Source organism: Agelaius phoeniceus, chromosome 17 (assembly GCF_051311805.1).
Source record: "Agelaius phoeniceus isolate bAgePho1 chromosome 17, bAgePho1.hap1, whole genome shotgun sequence".
NCBI lineage: Eukaryota > Metazoa > Chordata > Aves > Passeriformes > Icteridae > Agelaius > Agelaius phoeniceus.
Genome location: NC_135281.1, coordinates 16,052,544 through 16,072,848, shown reverse-complemented (window position 1 = coordinate 16,072,848; position 20,305 = coordinate 16,052,544). Strand labels below are relative to the sequence as shown.

The 20,305-nt window shown below is 41.7% G+C and overlaps 1 protein-coding gene across 4 annotated transcripts in view; it reads right to left on the bottom strand.

Moving 5' to 3' along the window:
- PREX1 (phosphatidylinositol-3,4,5-trisphosphate dependent Rac exchange factor 1) overlaps positions 1 to 20,305 on the bottom strand; it is a 121,283-nt gene that overhangs the window by 6,080 nt on the left and 94,898 nt on the right. For 3 of the 4 annotated variants that reach the window (XM_077187442.1, XM_054644446.2, XM_077187443.1), the window contains exons 21-39: positions 19,918 to 20,089; positions 18,496 to 18,683; positions 17,582 to 17,743; positions 16,815 to 17,025; positions 15,373 to 15,634; positions 13,508 to 13,714; positions 11,049 to 11,137; positions 10,612 to 10,694; positions 9,907 to 9,997; positions 8,112 to 8,240; positions 7,369 to 7,410; positions 5,590 to 5,807; positions 4,471 to 4,570; positions 3,694 to 3,837; positions 2,941 to 3,055; positions 2,439 to 2,505; positions 1,503 to 1,690; positions 744 to 846; positions 148 to 215 (exon numbers count right to left, since the gene is read on the bottom strand). In XM_077187442.1, the coding sequence (XP_077043557.1) occupies positions 148 to 215; positions 744 to 846; positions 1,503 to 1,690; positions 2,439 to 2,505; positions 2,941 to 3,055; positions 3,694 to 3,837; positions 4,471 to 4,570; positions 5,590 to 5,807; positions 7,369 to 7,410; positions 8,112 to 8,240; positions 9,907 to 9,997; positions 10,612 to 10,694; positions 11,049 to 11,137; positions 13,508 to 13,714; positions 15,373 to 15,634; positions 16,815 to 17,025; positions 17,582 to 17,743; positions 18,496 to 18,683; positions 19,918 to 20,089 (2,639 nt within the window). The remainder of the gene's footprint in view (positions 1 to 147; positions 216 to 743; positions 847 to 1,502; positions 1,691 to 2,438; positions 2,506 to 2,940; positions 3,056 to 3,693; positions 3,838 to 4,470; positions 4,571 to 5,589; positions 5,808 to 7,368; positions 7,411 to 8,111; positions 8,241 to 9,906; positions 9,998 to 10,611; positions 10,695 to 11,048; positions 11,138 to 13,507; positions 13,715 to 15,372; positions 15,635 to 16,814; positions 17,026 to 17,581; positions 17,744 to 18,495; positions 18,684 to 19,917; positions 20,090 to 20,305) is intronic. The other variant, XM_054644447.2, reaches the window with a different exon arrangement.

The following is a 20,305-nucleotide window of genomic DNA, read 5'->3' as shown; positions in this document are numbered from 1 at the left end:
TTTAGTACAGGGAGAAAAAAGAATGATTTTTTTTTCTTTTTTTCCAGTATTGCTACTAAGATCATCTTTGGTTATAGCAGGAACTCCACAAGTTTTACAGAAACAAAATTAGCACTCAAAGAAAATGTATAATAGATAATAACCTACCGAGGTGCATGCTGTGGCATTTGGTCCATCACTTTCAGATTCTTGGCAGAGATTTCAACCCTTGGTCCCTGTAGAAACAGAGAATTTATGGTACCAACAGTATTGATAAAGCAAATGATCGTTAGGAAAAAATATTATAATGGGAGTGCGGTTCCTATTTGAGAATCCATTAACTACTTCTAAAATATTTGGAATCCATTGGGTGGATACAATTATCAATTACAATTACGTTTACCTAAAAGATAAATTAGTCCCAAACTACTTTACAAGCACTGCTGTCTAGCACTAGGTAATTTCTGCTATTTTAACACTATGATTGAGACTTGGGTTTTTTCTGTACAGAAATTGCCTTAAATACTCTGCACATTTTCTCTTTTCTGTAAAGGCACACACAATATACACTGAGGCATAGGTTTGAACTGCTGTAGAAGCTGTACATATAAAAGTTAACTTGTTTCTCTCACACACAGGTGTAGCTATTCAGCCTTAGGAGGAGTTTGTAGGTTTGCAGTGCACAAAGTGCCACAGCACAATAAACTGGTGCTTGCACCATCACTGGACAACGGTGGCACGCAGCAGACACGTGCAAACGTCACCTGCTTTCGCATGATGTCTGTGGCTTGCATGATGCACTTGGGCAGGAGTCCATGGCTGCGGGCCAGAATGGCTGCTTGCTCCAGGGACACGCTCAGGGTGCTCCTGAACAAGGGAACAAGAGTCAGGGAACCACAGATCACAGCTCAGAAAATACAAATAGGCTTAGAAAGTATAAATGTGCAGAACACTTACGTGTTAAGTATTGCTTCCATTAGCTATTGACTTTTATTTACTTTTTTAGATTTTTTTACATACAAAACTATTAAATGACCTCAGTCTTGCTGCACCTGAATATTGCAACTATTTGAGTCTCCAGCATCATTACTACAAGGCTGTGTGTCACTGCTCTTCTGAATTGATTTATTTTAAAGGGATTCACAAATTAATCTTTACTTTTGAGACACTGGCAGAATAGTGGTATGTTTCAAAATCAACGTGTGCACACACCGAGATTCTAAAGCTATTTTTGAGCAACTTCCTACATTTTCAGTGTGCAACTGAAGACAATGCTGACTACAACTTCTATGCAACGAGATCACTTGGTTAGTTGCATTGGATGAGGCACTGAAACACAAAATTTTGTGTCAATACTACTTACTAACAAAACTATTAAAAGTTACAACCCATCCTAAGTAAAGATGGCAGCAGATTTAGATCCTTATTACATTCTCTTAAAATTTCCCTTATTTTGCTTTGAATAGGATCGCATCTCTAGAAAGGACAGGAGCTGCCCGCGCACAGGCTTAACCCTCACCCACCTGTGCATCCCCGTGGCGCACATGGTGATCTGGCAGGCTCCCAGCCGGTAGCAGAGCTCCGAGGATATGGGCAGCAGGCCAGCTCCTGATGAGGCATTGCTGGAACATCCTGACTGCACTGGCTTAGCACTAATGAAAGACTTCAGCAGCCTGCAAAGCTCATCCATTGCATTGATAGGGCGAATAAGCTAAACAAAGCAATACAAAAACAGTCCACAGCATGTTAACACCAAGCTATAAAGACATTTACAAGTCTTTATACTATTGTCTAAGCACAATATTCTAGACAAGCGTGACTGCCTCACAGTAACAACTATTTACAATATTTATGAACTTTGGAAGTGGCAAAATAAAATTACTTATGCTTGGGACAATTTATATCACAAATCACACAGATTGTTTACAATGTGTATTACAATTGCAAAGATGCTCCCTGCAGTAGCATTTTAATGCTTTGCACGCATATATCCACATCACCTCCCCCATTAGACAGACTGCCTACATGTGAGATGCTGGGCAGCAGCATTTTCTTGATTTCTCTGCAACAAAGTGTACACAGTGAACAAAGTGTAACAAATAGCAAATTGAACACTTGTTCGTTTTCATGCATCTGTGGGATAGAAAAATGAGCCCGTTCTGTCTGGCATCAGACACCATGTTTGGCAAGGGCAGGCAGGGCCACACGGAGTCTCCTTAGTGCTGCAGTGAAGGGGGTTTGTGTCTACCCAGGTTCTGAACATTTTCTTCTCAACAAAAGAACTGTAGCCAAGCTTCAGAGAAATTCAGATTCCCCCCTTCAAGGTCGGGAATATTTTAAAATGCTGTTTGTGTTTGTATAGATCTGCCATACAGGTATCCCACAACTGGAATTTTAGAGAACTTGAAATAATACTTCCATGAGAGAATTTGTTGCAGAAATAAGTGCAGAAACAATACCTGGTCAATCTTCACTGCAGTAGTATTGGAATCAGTGGGCAAGTTGGATCTTTCTAGGTAAAATGTCCTGCAAAAAGGCCAGTAGGTACTACATTAGTTGGGTTTGTCCCACTTCAAGCACATATATGTATACTATCTTGTATAAAACAGCTGATAAGGCTATGCTAAAAATCTTGCACTTGAAGATCTGCTTCTTAATTGAACCACTGAGATTGCAGTAATTTACAGAGTCTGTACTAACATATTCCAAATCCCCATTAAGAACAATATAATTCTAGCTCTGCACAAAATTCTGAGGTCAAATCTGCATTCCTTCTGAATGGGCTAATCTATTGGGAAAAAATTACTAAGTTTCCCACACAATGAGGATCTCCAAAAATCCTATTTGTACAAAAACCTCATCCAGAATGGCACATCTTTTTTATTAAATTTTAAGGCCCTTAATAAGGAGTGCTCTTTCAATTTTCAATGTCTTTTAAGGCAAAGCAGAAGTACAAAATACCTGAGTTTACGGTAGTATTGCTGCACTTTTTCGAGTGAAACACCATTAATTTGCTGTGGGAATTCTTCTAAAGATGAACCAGCTGGTTGTGATTGCCCCTCTGTACTCTCCAGAGCTGAAGAAGAAAACACTTTAATAAAGCTATGTTATTAGTGTTTTTTTTAATTCATTTATTTATCTCTGTATCACCTCATTGCTCAGCAGATGACTGTTGGATCATGTCAAGTCTGATTCTGTCAGTCTATAAATTTCATGCTTTTCCCAGTATGGCAGTACAGTGGTAGCATCACAGAGATGAGTTTCACAGAAAGCAGTTCTGTCTGACAGCAATTACTCCCCATTGGTGGTCCCTTGAAAGAAATTTCCTGTGCTGTATTTTGGTGTGAATATTTGCTGATCGAGTCGATTGCTAGCTCAGATGATTCTGTCACGGTGTTTGCTTTTAAAACACTTCTCTGTAGCCTGGGCACATCTCTTGATCCTACACTAGATCAAACTATCCATGTAGTCCAGTATAATGTCTCTATGGCTGAGGCATTAAAAAACCCCAAACAAGCACATCTGGTTCTCATGACTGTATCTAATTCTAAAGTCTAGCACTCCCCCAGGGCTTCCTAAAATAGAAATATCTGCTTCCTAAGTGAGTCTGCAGGTCTCAGCTGCTTTTTTAAAAGCTTCATGGTCATTTTTTAAATGACATCTTTCAAAATCAGAGGTTAGCTTATTTTTCTCAAGAAAGCTTTTTATAGACACCTTTTGTAAAGAGCACTGTGTGCAGTTTCAAGGTTCCCCCATTCTGAAACCGAGCAGGCAGTTTGGAGAAGTAGTAGCTGTCAAGATAAAAGATAACCTTCAAGGCCTGACGACTTCCTTCGATGTGGTAGATGACATGAGTATCTGGAGAAATAAAGATAAAACACCTGCTGATTTACCACAGCAGAAGAATTGTGAAACCATTGCTATTTGAGTTTGTTAAATTATCTAATGACATATCACATCACCATAAGGTGAATAAGGGAGAGCCTTTATGGAGAGAATGCAGGCTCTGAAATCTTATACTTAAAAGATCATAGTGTGACCTAGTATGATGTTTGATCCAAATACAGTAAATATGGTTAATAATTAGAATCCCATGTTGTTTCATGGCATTTCATATGCAGTAGACATGAAGAGAGAGATGTAGCAGGGTAAGACACTGGACACTGAAAAGCTGGGAATTCACCACAGCGAGCGTGGTGCTAATTTTCTGTCCTATCTCCTCCCCCTGCCCAGAATCACAGAGCTGAGGCCCAATGGCACAGGCCACAGCTACACAGCACAGAATTCCATGCACCACCATTCCATCGTGTCAGTCCTGCTTCAGGGGCTCTGTGCTTGCCCGGGAAGCTGAGGGAATACAGCAGTGCCTCAGAGAAGCTGCCCAGTGCTCTCCAGGTGTGATATGGTCTCTTAGATTTACAATCATAGAGGATATTAGTCCATAGAACATACCAAAAAAAAAAGTGCCTCAGAGAAACAGGGAATACTCACTTGCTACAAGACTTTCATCCAGCTGCTTGAAAAAAAAGGCAACTTTGTCTAGTTCAGCCAGAGTAACCTGGATGTCTTCCAGCATGGTGCGCTCCTCCTTCTGTAGGGCAAGGCAACAGGTACAAATAGGTTATTATCTGCCAGAAGATGAGTGACAGGAAGGTACTGTTGTTATGGGCATGTTTTGGTTCAGGACACTTAAAGTAGAGTGCAGAGCCTTCCATTAGCTCCATCCCAGCTAGGAAATTACAAACAGCTTTTTAACTCTGTGATACAACTCTAACCACCCTTTGCTAAGACGTCATTCGATGTGATTCACAGAGTAGAGAGGGTTAAAAACAGAGTAAGTTTGAAAGGATCTCTTTCTCCAAACTTCACAAATGTGAAGAACAGCTTACCAGTTACTGCAAAATAAATACTGATACCTTCTATGCAATGCAAACAAATAGCAGTTACACACATAGATAGTTTGGACTGTATTTTATAAAAAATCTCCACACTCAATCTACAATGTCTACAAAGCAGAGGAAAAAACCTCCCTTCTCTATAATATAAGGACTACTTGTCTGTCTTACGCGTCTCTTTTCTTAGCATTTTTAGAGTTTAGCAGCTGATCTCCTGTAGCTGTGGCTCATCTGTTCATTAGGTGGAAATTAACCATGCAAGCACGGCTCCTCTCCTTAGACCTGGTGCCTCAAGCCCCAGCACCACAGAGAGAGACTGAACTCTGTTTGTCTGAACTCCTGCAATACTCAGAACTTCCTCACCCGTTTGGGAGATGCGTGTCCTCACCAGGGGATGGCAGAGGACACTCATGCCATCAACAGCTGGGCACTAAAAGCTCTCTAAATGCAGTAGCATTACTCCAAATATGAAGGCTGACTGTTTTCTATAGTGTTCTAGTGTGACAATGGGTCCAGCATTTGTGCAGAGGTGAATATGGCTAGATAAGGAATATGGCACTTGGTTGTCAGCTGTGGAAATCTCCAGAGTTTGCTGTAGTGAGAGTCTGAATATGCTGCTGGAATGCAGGTAAGAGGTTCAACAGCTCTGGCTGTGGCAGAGAATCACACAGGCAAACATAAGCAGACTCGAGGATACCACAATTCTTATTCTTACCACAGTGGGGGAGAGAAGAGACTGGTAGTTCAGTAGAACTCCAGTGGCTGCTATCTGTTCCAGCCATTTTCTGCTAGCATCTCTGCTGCTCTCTTCATACTCCCCATTGTTGTTGTAACGATGGTTGAGAGCAGCCAGTAACTGCTCTGAAAAGGTGCAAACAGCAGCCACAAGAGACTGACAAAAGATGGAATCACGTCTCAGTTGTAGCTCAGTATCTGTCAGAGAAGGGGAGAGAAGCATAAAGAAGTCATGAATACACACATCTTCCTTCTCACTGCCAACAAAGTAGGTTTGTGTGTGTGTGTGTGTGTGCACGTGCACATGTTTGGCTTCTGCTGTAGCTTTGCAATGACTTCACAGATAACCCTTCCTTGCTGTGTGACCTGGATGGATCGATAAAGGCAGCACAGCTGGCACATGCACATGTTGCCAAATTTTCTAGTCCAATTGACTGTTCATCACTCCCTCTGCCATCTGCATGCTCCTTCTGAATGGAAAGAAACTAACTATTGGAAAGTAACTAACTCCTTAGTTACAGCCATATCTGGATTGATTCCCTTCTTTTTACATTTACAGGAGCAAGAGAATTATTGAAAGAAGGTCCCCACCATTACTTCTCTCCTGGGCTATTAGAGATTAATCTTCCCCCATCCATCTGTATTTTGTGGGCTTCCCATACGCCTAATGCATTAACTGGGCCCATCCATATGGTACCAATTGGTTTGTTTCTTGGGAGAATTTCCCGTATGTTGATTTTGCTTCCAGTGTGCCTGCCAGGCAGCCACATGCTGGTCAAATCAATCTTGTCATGCTTCAGGGGATTGCAGGCCAGAGAGGCACATGAATAAGTAAAGAGTTACTTCCCAGGCACGGTCCAGCAGGTTCTGCAGTGCTCAGCAGCCTCTCATTGGCAAGGCACTGCCCCCAAGGGAAAGAAGCTGAAGACATCGCTCAGAGGCTTCGAAGGTCTGGATTATTTTTATAAGCACTGAACGCAATAGACTGACCAACACACCCCAGGCCCTGGGCCATGTTCTCAGCTTAAGGGCAATGATCCTTCTTTCCAGCGGATGTTCATGGAAATGCTGCAGGAGATGGGGCATCCATAGAGAGACACTTTGGGAGACATTTATCTGCTATCAAAACCCAGCCTTTCTGGTCAGTAGACTGGCACACAGCATGGATTGGACAGACTCACAGACCAGCCCTGGCAGGGGCTGAGAGATAAGTTAGAGACATACAAATCTCTGATCTTCATTCTATGAAGATCTGAGAATCAAGTGTGGCACCAGTTTCCAGTTACGTATTATGTTATTTTCAAACAAAAGGACTCCAAGTAAGTGCTACAATTACAAAAAGACTGTGCCCAGGTTCCTTGTAAAGACCTGTCCCTTGCTCTGCAAGTACAATGTTTGGCATGTGGTAACAGGTTCCTGATGTCCCCAGTGTATTTGGGTTCTCCTTGCACATGTAAGGTCTTCATCTGTTCTTGGCTGTAATTTCAGTATGCCTGCTCTGTTTGCAATGATGACAGAGTCCATGGGCTCAAAAAAGTTGTGCAATAGATCTAATTTTTGCTGCATGTTCTCACGACAGCAGGAAGAGTAAAGGGAAGGAGGGATTCTCTTCCATCTGAGGAGGAGGATTGTACAAAGGAAAAAACGAAGACAGAAAAACCCTGTCTTAGGGAATTCTTGGGTAGGTTTTTTTGGTTAAAAAACACGGTCTTAGGGACTTCTTGGGTAAGTTGTTTCGTAAAAAATTAAAACCCCTTACCTGTGCATTTTAACAAGGCCAAAAGAAGCTGATTCTTCCCATCTGAAACAGTGAAGAAAAGAAATGTTGTAGTCAACATAATACCAAGGTAGATGTGATTGCAGCTGGTTAACAGTTTCCTAATTCCCCGAAATCCCTGGCACCTGCATGGCCATGTCTATTTTCTCTGATAGCCCTCACCTGCACAGACATGTTCATGACTGAGAAAAACTAAGTGCATAGCAAAGAATTTTACTGGCTACATGATCCGTTAACTACCATGAATTACTGGAAACAAATTGCATTTGCAGATGAAACCCTAAGGAGGTGATTACTATCCAGTGCCTCACACTGATCTGTAAACATCAGTTTCATCTCCTGTTTCAGTTCAACCAGACTGCAGTGGTTTAGGATGTTGTAATATCTGATTAGCATTCACTTTACAGTTTGGAATATACCAAACATCTCTCTCTTCAATTTCTAAAAGGGTTTAAAAAGCACAGGAAGATAGATCAGTCTGACATCAATCTGAATGGGCTGATGAAATAAAGTAAGGGGGGAAAAGATCTTTGGAATTGCTGCACAGGTGCCTTTTTACAATAACGCACCAGGACTCTGCAAACCATAATCTGCTCTACCTGGTCCTCTCTAGAGCCTGGGACAGCCTTATTACAAAATGAGTTACAATTATGAAATCAACTGCTAGATTTGATTAAGATCTCTTCTCCCTGAAGCTAGTAACAAACGTTTCCTTATTTACAGACCTTCCACATGTTTCTGTATGATGTCAACCAGGTTCTTGATGCGCAGTGGAAGGTTCCATGGATCTTCCTGAATGCTGGCTTGAATATTATTCCGGCACCTAACTGTGGTTTCTTCCTTCTGTTTAAATTCTAGAAAACATGGAGTGTGGTAGCCATTTAAGAAATGCCACATAACTAAGAATGGCTTAGGAGTTATAATGTGAATACAGATGAAAGCAGATAAGCAGTACCAATAGCAGTAACTGAGAATTCAAAAGATCCTTAAATAGAACTAATAGAGAGGGCAAAAAACGATTCCCATAGTCCCATTATCAGCAGTCTCCCTGCATTGCTTTCAGGACTGTGGGCCGGGCTGACATGCACAGTGCAGGGAGCTCTGCCCCACTCACTAGACAAGGAACCCCTGCTTCCTCTGCCTTTAATGACCTGCAGGCAGCTGTACTGGGTAGGTCCAGAGAATAAGATCAACTTTTTGGCTGCAACTGTCACATCCCATAATACAATGAGAAGAATGCTTTCTTTCACCTAATGAAAGCTAACTATTAATTATAGAGTAGAAAATTTATTCTCCATGACTTAGCTATGTAGTTAAGCCAAAAACCTCATTTTTTGTGATGAAGTGCATAAGCAAACAGAGAACAAAAAAAATTATGCCAAATAACTGATCCTGGACAGGACCAGAAGAGCATTCCAGGTCCATCCATCACAAAAAGGTGGCTATGGTAGCTATTAAACAGACACTGTGGTCCAAGATTCCAGCTGAGTGTAGGCAGGGCTTGTCTGCTCCTCAGTGTGATCAGTTAACTAAAAGACTCCCTCAGTGTAATTAATCTACTTTTAATAAATGAGATTCTGTTTAAGCAAAATAAAAGAAACGTCTGTTATTTCTTCATTTCATTCCAACAGTGAATGGAAAGGCCAACAGATGCTCCTCAAGTCTACACAAATGTGAATGTGTTCATAGAGATGAGTACATGTAACAGAACTTCAAAGGAGTTATTTCTGGAGTCAAAGAAAAACAAAAAGCAGGAAAATATCTCTAGTTCTAGAGCTTGCCACTGTAACTAAAAACTAGAGCCTGTGAGAGGTTGGAGCTCTCACCTCCTACAGCACCTGAGGTACAGCAGGAGTAGTAGGGAATATTTCAGCTTTCAAGTGGGAAAGGAAATGCAGCAAATATTTCAAAAATAAAATCCTGTGTATTTCAGGCAGAAAAGAAACATGCTGAGCCCTAAAAGACCATCAAGACAAAAGTCATCACACTCCCTGAGGAAAGAGAAAATATGGTATCATCTGTTTGCTCTCTATGGGAATCAGTTTTCAAAATAAGTGTTATGTGAGGATGAATTTACTCTGGCAATCATCCAACTGAAGAAAAGCAGAGCAAATCATTAAGCAAACTGAGGTAGAACCTTTGGTGCCTTGGATGTTCAGTGGTCAACGCCTCATCAGCTTATCACAGCACTCCTTCACCTTGAATCTGACTATCCTTACTTTTTTGTACCCTTTCAAATACGTTCACAGCAAAGTGGGGATTTGGAAACTTGAGAAAGGGCTGCAAGAATTGAGCAGCATGTAACAAAAGAGGCTTCTGTGTGTTTCAGGAGGATTTCCCATAAAAATTACTTCTTTGAGATTCAATAATTTCAGTGGCCACACATGGTATGTGCCTAAGGCATGACTGGGTAGACTGCAGAGTTAAGGATCTCTGTGTGGCCATAGCACATATGCTTTCATGTTAAACTCTGAAGTCTTGGAAATCACATTATTAAATACAGTCAATCTATTTCATTACCTTGCAAACTATGGTCCATGGGAAAGTGCTTGGTTTCCTCGAAGGCCTTATTTATTCCTGGTCCTTTCAGAAGTGCATTGATTGCATCAACCTACAATTGGAACATTATCGATCAGCGTCAGTAAGACTGCAGAAGAAAATCTGAACAGAACTCCTGTTGGAAACTGCCACAGCCCTTACACTATTTGTACTTTGGAATGACTGACACATAGCAGTCAGACTTTGTAGCCATGAACTAGCCTCCAGAGCCATTTAATTTAATATTAACATTTAACAACAGCATTTTGCACAATGATGATCTACTGCTGATGAGGTAAGAGAATAGCAAACAACTCTCTGTGGTTACACATTATAAACACATCTGCACGCTAAACTAGTGAGAACCTCATGAAATCTGCAAATGTGATCCATTTTCATCAAATTACTAGAAGTTTGTCCTTTTTTTTATGAGAGCTTTTTTTCCCTTAGTCTTAAGCCTTAGGTAGGGCAAGTTGGCCTTGCTTAAATCACAAGACAACTTTAATAACACAGATAAATGTGATTCATCAAACTCTCCTATAATATATTTGCTTACCGTGTACCCCAAAATCTTGATAGTATGCCTTCCTCAAAATATTATTTCATAACACAATTTAGTACTTAAAATTTCTTGATTGACATTGATAAAGAGAAAGCAATTCTGTGTAAGAATAATGCTTTACATACCTGGTTAAAAAGGTGTTCCAGACAGCCATGAAGTTTGTCTTGCTTGTCTAAAGGTATTCTCATATCATTGGGAAGCTCATCTCCTAATACAGGAGAAATGAAAAGCTTTGAACTTACAAACATGATGTATATGATGAGGCATGGGCACACCTTCACACTGGTGTGAAGTAAATAATGATTGCTGCTTTATCTCCAATTCTTAGGCCAAAATACTCATTTTCATATTATGAAAGTGTGCAATAACTAAAGAAACTTATCCCTGCCTAATACCTCTCCCATGTTCCAAATTTACTGTGGTTTATTAGAAAGAGGCAAATCTGTATCCTTATGTTCTTGTGATTAGTTTTGAAGAGACCACCGGTGCAAATTAAATATATAAGTGCTTGTAACCAGCAAAGACTTCTCAGCACTGCTGAGTGGCCTGTGCACACACTCACCTGACCCCATCTCATCACTGCCCAGGTAAGAGCTGTTGCTCCGCACGCTGGTGTAGGACAACACGGAGTCCCGGTTACTGTTACACTCACTGCAAAGGAGAGCACAGAGGCACTGAACAAAGGCTGTCCCCACACCCCGGCACCCACGCTGCTGCTGGGCTTTATTAGCACTGCCTCCCCAGCCTAGCTCTGGGAAACTGAAATGACTGAAAGTAATGACATGCACAACAGCCATTATTAGCACTGCCTTCCAAACCTAGCTCTGGGAAACTGAAATGACTGAAAGTAATGACATGCACAACAGCCATTATTAGCACTGCCTCCCCAGCCTAGCTCTGGGAAACTGAAATGACTGAAAGTAATGACATGCACAACAGCCATTAAACAAGGACTCTGGAGCTGGGCTGCCACAGGACGCCTTCTTCTATTTGCAGTTAACACTGAATGCGTAATACACCACCCTGCTTCTGTAAATTATGAAAACAGACATCTCCAATAAACGTTTGCTACCAATTCTCAGGGTATTACAGCATCCAAATCCAGCATACAGGGAGGCTGCAGTAGCACAAATACTGGAGGTGGGAGAGAAAATTTAGACAATCTAAGTCACTGGAGAATCAGGCACTGCAGATCCTACAATGAAGTGGAGGAGTCACAACAGCTCCACACCAAACTTGGCTCATGCACATCTGGAAAATTCTACAGCAAATCTCCTCTCTTTAAAGTTCACTTTAACTGTTCTTACTGAAAATAACCAAAAAGACTATGGATCTCAGGCTGTCCCCTTCCAATGAAGTGACAATGACAGTGGTTTTAATGGTACAAACCCAAAACAAAGCTTTAAAAATTCTCCACTGTCTCTGCCTCTGAAGTAATTTTTAACTGAGATGAGAGAAAAATACAAGAGCAACTGAAAGAACCCTAATTGGGATTCTTGCTGTCCTTTTTTAAATCTAGTATCAAAGAAATCTGTTCTCTTCTCAGGAAGATTAATACTTATGGCAACTACTCTGCAATACAAATCCTTATGAATTACACCTCCAAAATGATCACGGAAAACAGCCTTGTTGGCTATTGCAAACAAGATATTTTCTTATCTACAATTTGCTTGAGTTTGTAGCTAATCAATGCTCATTTAAATCAAAACCCATAAAAACACATTCCCCATCAAGTAACTACTATCTGTAATATATGCTTAATTCTCTGCCTAATACAGATAAGACAGAATAATATTTCTCAAACAAATGTGTAGAATTCTGGAACAAGTGACAAGCCCAGAGAGACTGTTTGTGCTGACCCTTTGTTACCCAGAATAAATTAGCCTCAATTACAGAAGTTTCAACTACCGGGATACCCCATTAACAGCGAAAGAAATAACGCACATTTCACTCAGAAAGCTCCAAAGCACACGTGCTGATTGAAATCTCACACAACAGAGATGCCCCAGATCTCAGCACTGCAAGTACTCATTCTATTTCTTTATTGACTTCATATTTGCTGTCCTCTGAGGCGATCAATATTCAACCAGACAAGACCCCAAGCAACCAATCTTACTGGCCCTGTCCTGAGCAAGGGACTGGACTGTGCAGACTCCAGAGACCCCTTCCAACACAAACTGTTCCCCTTCTGGAGTCCTGCACCAGTGGCACCTATTGCTACTGGTACAAGTGCCCAATAACAGCAAGTGAAGCATCAGGACTGCAGCAGGAACATTCCAGAGACAGGTCATTCATTCATGGTAACATTCCAGAGACAGGTCATTCATTCAGAGCTGGAATCCTCCCAGCTCTGTGGTCTTACTAGAAATGTACAAATGGCCTATTAAGGATGTTAAATTGCAGCCATCAGACATGGCCACAATTTGTTACCCCACCTATTCTGAAGCTGAGTCTCCAAATGTTTCCCCCCCAAAATAGAGAGAATTGGGAGTGAGATTTCCTTTGGTAGCAAATATTCCTGGAGAACTAAAAGTCAATCATGTCCCAAAAAGATTTTGAGGCACCTGAATAAACATTTCTGTTTGTGGTTTCAAAGGGCCATTAAAAATAAAAAACTCAATGTCCAATTCTGTTTCTCCATGTCTTAGACTTCTAGGAAAATTGGCTGCAGAGCCAAGTGTTAATACCAGCCATTATAAGACCAAGCAGTCTGAGAATTCCACCGGACTTCTGTAGTTTCTGGCTACAGGACACAGAAAGTCACACTAGACCTAATTATTTAATTTTATTCACTTTTCTAGATACCTTAGTATTATGGCATTATTTTGGGGGAAGTATTTTTGCTGTGCATGTCTCCAGGGCAATAAATATAATGAATACATCAGTGAAGTGAATACTGTACTAAGTGAATACTACATAACTGACTGACTGGAAAACAACCTGTTTGTTGAATCCATACTGGAATGAGAACTTTGAAACACAGTACTAGTAAGGTACAAGTGGCACAATCTTCAGACTGACCTGTAAGAGTCTCTGAAACTCATTGTGTCATGTCCAGAGTCTTCCTGGTCCTCCTCAGAAACTTTGAAACAGACCTTCTTGATTCCACCATGCTCAGCTTTGTCAGGATCACTTTCTTCTGTTCCCAGGGAAGGTGAGGATGTGTCCTCAGTAGATGGTGGCTCACAGGCACCAGCTTCTGTAGGTTCTGTTATGGTGGACAAAAGTCTGCAGAAGCACAACATAGAGCTCTCAGTCCCACAAATGAACTGTCACAACTAAAGCTAAATGCAGCTATGTGAAATCAGAGCTACCTGTGTGAGCACTTTACATAGACTACTACTCAACATCTGATCTGAACATGCTCTCACTTTGAGGCCATTCCCCCTTGTTCTGTCACTCCATGCCCTTGTAAAGAGTCTCTCTTCATCTTTCTTCCAGGCTCCCATTAGGTATTGGAAGACTGCAATTAGGTCACCCCAAAGCCTCTTCTCCAGCCGAAGAATCCCAATTCTCTCAGCCTTTTTCCATATCAGAGCTGCTCTGTCCCTCTGATCATGTCCATGGCCTCCTCTGGATTATCTCCCATATCCTTCCTGAGCTGGGCACCCCAGAGCTGGAAGCAGCTCTGCAGGTAGGGTCTCGCCTGAGCAGGGCAAAGGGGCAGATTCTCCCCAGCTTCACCTGCTGCCCACAGGCTGGGGCTGAGCCCAGGACACAGATGGCCCAGGACTGAACTGTGTCAGTGCACACTGATGGCTTTTGTCCAGCCTCTCAGCCAGCAGCACTGCCGAGTTCTTCTTGGCACATCTGCTTTCAGTCCCTTTATTCTCCAGCCTGTTCCCACTAGGTGCAGCACCTTGCACTCGGTCTTGTTAAACCTCAGGAGATTCCCATGAATCCCAGTTCCCAGAAGGTCCTGTTTCCAAAGGTACTCTACTTCTATAAGGTGTAACATAATCACTGTAACCATGGTGGCCTGAAAGTCCTCACTTTCTTCCTCCAAGGCACTGGATTTCTCCTCCTCAGCTCACTGGCTCTACCCAGCAGCCACCACCCTTCTGTATACATGTTGAAACCAAGGGTCCATGTGCTTTCCACTTAGGTGAAGTTTTGGTCATGTGCTATTTTTGGCAGGGATACAGTTAATTTTTTCCCATTGGCTGGTATGGGACTGTTGTGGATTTGTGCTGAACACAAAGCTGATAATACAGAGATGGTCTTGCAACTGCTGAGCTAACACAGAACCAAGGCCTTTTCTGCCCCTCGTAGAGCCACACTGGAGAGGGGACTGGGCTGTGTGGGAAGACTGGGAGGAGACACAGCCAGGACAGGTGACCCCAGCTGACCCAAGGGATATTCCAGATTGTGTGACACCATGCTCAGCATGTAAAGTGGGTGGGAAAGGAGGAAAGAAGGGCTATTTGGAGTGATGGTGTTTGTCTTTCCAAGTCACCACTGCACAGGATGGGACCCTACTCTCCTGAAGGTGGCCGAACACCTGCCTGTCCACGGGAAGCAGTGAATGAATCCCTGGTTTTGCTTTGTTTGCATGCACCTTTTGCTTCAGCTGTTGAATTGTCTTCATTTCAACCCTTATTTCTGCCTTATGACAGACAAAATCTCAAAGGCCCTTGACAACACATAGATTCTTATTTTGGAATATACAGTAAGCAAAACAGTGGTGTAAAATTCAGATAGACTTCTAGAAGCAAAATACAATAATAGAAACACTAGTGGATCTGCCTAGGAGTAGAAACAAACAGCAAGGAGTTGTCATACAAGGGCAGGTCTGCAGAGGCAGACAGCACAATGTGCTTTTGGAGATTACTGCCTCAATATTATAAGGATTTCTTTCCCCAGTGCATATAGGATTTTGTACTCACTTATTTATCTGAATGACATACTGCTTCATTTCCTTCACTGCAATGTCTAGTTTGTTAAAAAGATGCAAGTAGGAGTCCTGCATCTCCCAGTCTTCCTGTTTCAGCAGAAAACTGAGTCCCCTTTCTTCCCAAATTGTTCCTCCATTCTGCTGGCCAAAGCTACCATCAGGATCTCCATCTTCTGGGGCTGGACATCTCCAAGATGGTGCAGCCATAGTGGTGATACAATGCTGAGTATATGAGACTGGATTTAAGGTACCTACTAAACATTAAAGGATCTAGTTAGTATGGCTCTCACGACTTTCTCCACTCCATCCTAGTGATGATAATTTAGGATAAGCGGAGTTCTGACAGGAACAACTAAAATTTCACTGAACTGTTTCATATAATTACATTATATAACAAAATCATTCTGGAAAAATACCCAAAGAGGTTGGGCTTTTTTTTTCCTGTCATGCTAACTAGATATTTTGAATTTACTACAGTTCAGAAACTGGCTAGATTATGGCAGTAAAGACCTATGTTCACATGTATACTCATACAGAAAACTTAGAAGCTCTCTAAAAGCATTTGTTGAAAAGTTAATGAATTTGGGTTCTTAGGAATCAGTCTATGCTATTATTCAAGCTCTACAGACATTTACACTTACACACACACATACATATAAAGGAGTAGGATTCTGTCCTTACAGAAGAGAAATTAATTATTTTTCATTTAGAATTGCTGACAGTTTTGGTGCAGTACTTTGCTACCTACCTTAGCTCATATTAAAAATTCTACTGCTCAAGCAAGCAGGGGACCTTTACAAACCTCAATTTGAATAGTCAATGCCATTGTTCAGAAAGTTGGTTAGTCTATAGGTCCCTCTTCCAAACATTCCTGCACTCTGACCGTCACAAGGCAATGAATCAGAAGCATGTTAGGTCAGATCATGATAAAAAAATGCTGGATATAAATAACCAGACTGTAGGAGAAATGCTGCATAGCAACAGTTTATCAGATAATAGATCCCCTAACACAGTAGAGACTTTCAACTCCACAGCATGGAATTTATTTAGTAATGAGAGTAGAAAGCAGCACTACAATGTGATTGACTTCAGCTTTCCCCTGAATGAAGCACTAGCATTGCCATCAGCCCCTGCTCACTTTTAGTCAGCAAGTCACCTCTACTAAGGGCAACAGCACCCTGGCCACGTAACTACCATGAGATCAAGTCCAAACAGTTCATCTAGCAAAAAAATGGCACCTGAAGCCCCTCTATGCCTGAAGCCATTACCTCTTCACAACACAAGAAGGCTGCCATTCACCTATAAAATTTTAAGAAGAAAGGTTACTGGCAAGACTATGTTTCCTTGGAAACTTGTATTTGACCTTGCTGAGCAGTGGAAACACCCAGCCTTTTAAACAGATGAAATCAGCATGACTTGGAAGTTAATTATCACCTTGCTCTGGATCAAGACCAATAATAGAAGGTTTCCGTCCAATGCGAATACTGAACGATCTCCCTGCTGAGGTAGTGCTTTTGGGGTATGATACCTCCATGAGGTTAATATGGCAGTTGGTGGGGCAGAAATCCATGCTGTTGAGGGAATGAGGTTCCATAACGGCTTGTTTGAAGGCTGGGCTCACCTTTGTTTTCAATTCATCTGCAAACTGGGAGAAATAAAGTAGGTGTGTGCTACTGCACCTTCAAAAAAATTTGAAGCAATACAGACAATTCTTTTCTCTTCCTGCCGCCTACTCCAGAAATCCAGGAATTCAGATTTCTGCTGCAGCTGGAATAACACATTAAAAAAAGCTCATAAAACAACAAAGGAAAGCAATTGGCTATACCTCCTAGCACTCTCTTTTCAAGCAGCTCAGGTAACTGCACAAAAAAAGCACATACACTTTGTTTGTTTACATCATGATACACTGTAGTTACATTCATGTTAAATAAGACATTCATCAATCTGTTCTGATATTTATTCATTAATACAGTGGAAATTAACCTGCAATAATATGTCTTAACTCACAGCTCTGACAAGCAGAAAGGAGTGATTTACAGACAAGGTATTTTCACTCAAAACTTGCAATTTCAGTAATTTGCAGAACTGTTCTCAGGATACCCACCTCAGAAACAGTTTGGACTCATTAATAAAGAATACTAAGACCCACTTAACACAATGAAGTATTGTTTGAAGACCACCAATAACTAGCAGTGTTGTACCTCTTGGTAGCTTGTGAGTCTCCTGCTAATGCTCTCCAGCTTAGTGTCACAGATTTGCCGGAATTCATACTGGGGCATGGTGGCCACAGCACTGCTTAGGGATATGAGTCTTTCGCAGTTCCTTACGAACTGACTGTCCTCTGCAGCAAAGGCCTCTAAAATCTAAACAAAAAGACAGGATGTCAATGGTATGAGTGCTGGCAGGGAGGGAAAATACAATTCTCTTCCACTCAGTGGGAGGCAAACCCCCTTGGTTGACTAAAGAGGCCTCCAGAATAAGCTGCCTTTATTACTGCCTGAGAACCACTAATGTGTCTAATAGCCAGAGTCATCTACCATTCCTTAAAAATATTTAGAATCAGGGAAGTGGATCAAAATATCCACTGCCCAAGTTATCTGCTCTAGCATGCTTCCATAGGACATAACAATAACATTACTGGGATGTGACAAACATTCACTATTAGCTCGTTTTTGTCAGAGATGACCAAGCCACTCAGCACTCTCTGCTGCTTTCCAGTAGCAGCAGTTCTACCCAATTCCTGTAGCAACCCATCCAGCTTCTCAGGTGGGAAAAAGTTGCTTGATTTTCTTGCAAGGTAAAGCAAATTCCTACCTGAAAAGATTAATCTTAAATATCAGAAGATTGTATGCTACCAGGCAGATAAAAGCAAGAATTCCACAGCTGAGGGCTCCCCTCCATCTGCCTCAACAGCTGAAGTCCTGGAAGCACTTGCTGATTACTCATACCAAACAAGCTATTGTAACTCATTCTAATGAATAAAACTCTAAGCAGGGCTGAGAAGACCAATGTCAACCTCAACTGAAGAGCCAAGCCCACAGAGGCCTATAATAAGCTATATTATTGGTTTCCCATTCTGTTTAGGCAAAAGCTGACCATGTGCGGTTTTCGGTACCTTCGCGGTGAGAATGAAGCAACCTTTTGGTTCCACAATTTTCTCCAGGACAAAGGATTTGATTCCTGCACTGCTAACATATTCATATACCACCCCGTGCTCCAGGTGGGTGTTATCCACAGTCAGGCTGATGAGCGGGGTTTCTTCACCAATGACCAGTGGAGAAATTACAGTCTGTGGTGTCTGGGCTGGAACCAAAGAAAGTCATTAGAGGCGTCTGGCAGCACACTGAACACAGGCCTGCCCAGGCAAGAGAAACCTGCTGAGAAGAATATTGAATGCAGAAACACAACCTTTGGCTCAAAGAACGTCTTGAGCTATGTGCTGCTGGAGACTGAGAGAATATTCTTAGGAAGACATTCACTGTTGGCCATTAATGGAAAGAGTGACAAAATTTTAGATAATACACATGCTCCAATCCCCATTCTGATGTTCTTCCATGTATGCGTGCACATATCCACGCTCAGGACACTACTTCTAGTTCTGTTCACGGATCCTAGCAGAAGGTTATAAGGGAAGGGAACTATGTTAATCTCTGAGTCCTCTTGTCTGCAGTAACTCTCTGGAAGACTGAGATGTGAGGCAGGGATGGCGTGAGGAAAAAACATTTTTTACACAAACCAGTTCTATTGTCACCAGAGACCAGATCAAGTTCCAGTCAAATTGAGATTTGCCAGGGAGCTGCTCACACACTTCTACCAGGGCACTGCTCCAGCTGTTCCACTGCTGGAACACTCTGTGACAGTGAAATTACCAGCATCACCAGACCTTGCATGGGATCCACACACACCTGCATCTGTTCACAGAGAAGTTGCCAATGGCATTCAGAGAGTCCAGGCTCAGTCCTTTGGACTACATTTTGCTTTAGTAGTCTCCCTTAACATCTACTTTTCTGAATAAGCCCTCAACATGAAAGCAGACCTGTTTTCTGAGCTATGCTTTCGAAAGTTGGAGGAAATTCACCCATACCTTTTCCTGAAACAGTGGCAACATGCCTTGAAGACTTACTCCAGATCAAAGTAATTTAACATCCTAATTTTTAATCAAAATAACAGAAAATGCAGAGTATTCTAAGTGTAGTTACTTGCAGATGTTCCCTCTCCATCAGCTACTGCTCATAAATGCATGGTTTGCAGGGGCTAGATTCTAAAAATGCTGAGTATCTTCATTCCCATAACCAGCTGTCTTGTAGAGAAGAGAGAGTCAAAGGTGCATGATTTCTATGTGCATCTCAATTTTTTCTTCCCCTGAATAAACCGCAGCAAAGAAATATGTCCTCTGGCAGACCTCATTCAATTACAAAGCTTTGCTAATACAAGAAATATTCTACAATAATAATTATACTTTATATTTCTACTGTGGTTTTCCTTCTGAAAGCTCCTGAATTGTCCCTAGGTTTTCTTCCCCCATGAGAATCTTTACCTGATTCCTGTTGGCTGCTTTGAAGGGGTTCCAGTTCTGCATGTCCTTCTAGTGCAGAGTTGTCTCTGCTGGAGCCCAGGCGACTGCCATTCAAACATGCAGGGGATGCTGCTTGCTGAGCTCTGTCCTCTTCAGCATCTTCATGTGTTCTGTACACCCACTGGTACAACCCCTTTCAAGAGATACAGGCTTCAGCTAGGACCTCAAAATGCCCAATCTCCAAATATCTGGACCACAGAGGTGAATCTAGCCATCAATTCTATGTCTTCTAAGTAGGCTGAAAAATCAACATTACCCCAGGTTTTCTCTGAACTTCAGAGAATATAAAATTTAGATCAATAGCTGGGTAAACTTCCATGGTTAGTAACAGTTAATAATTTTCAGTACT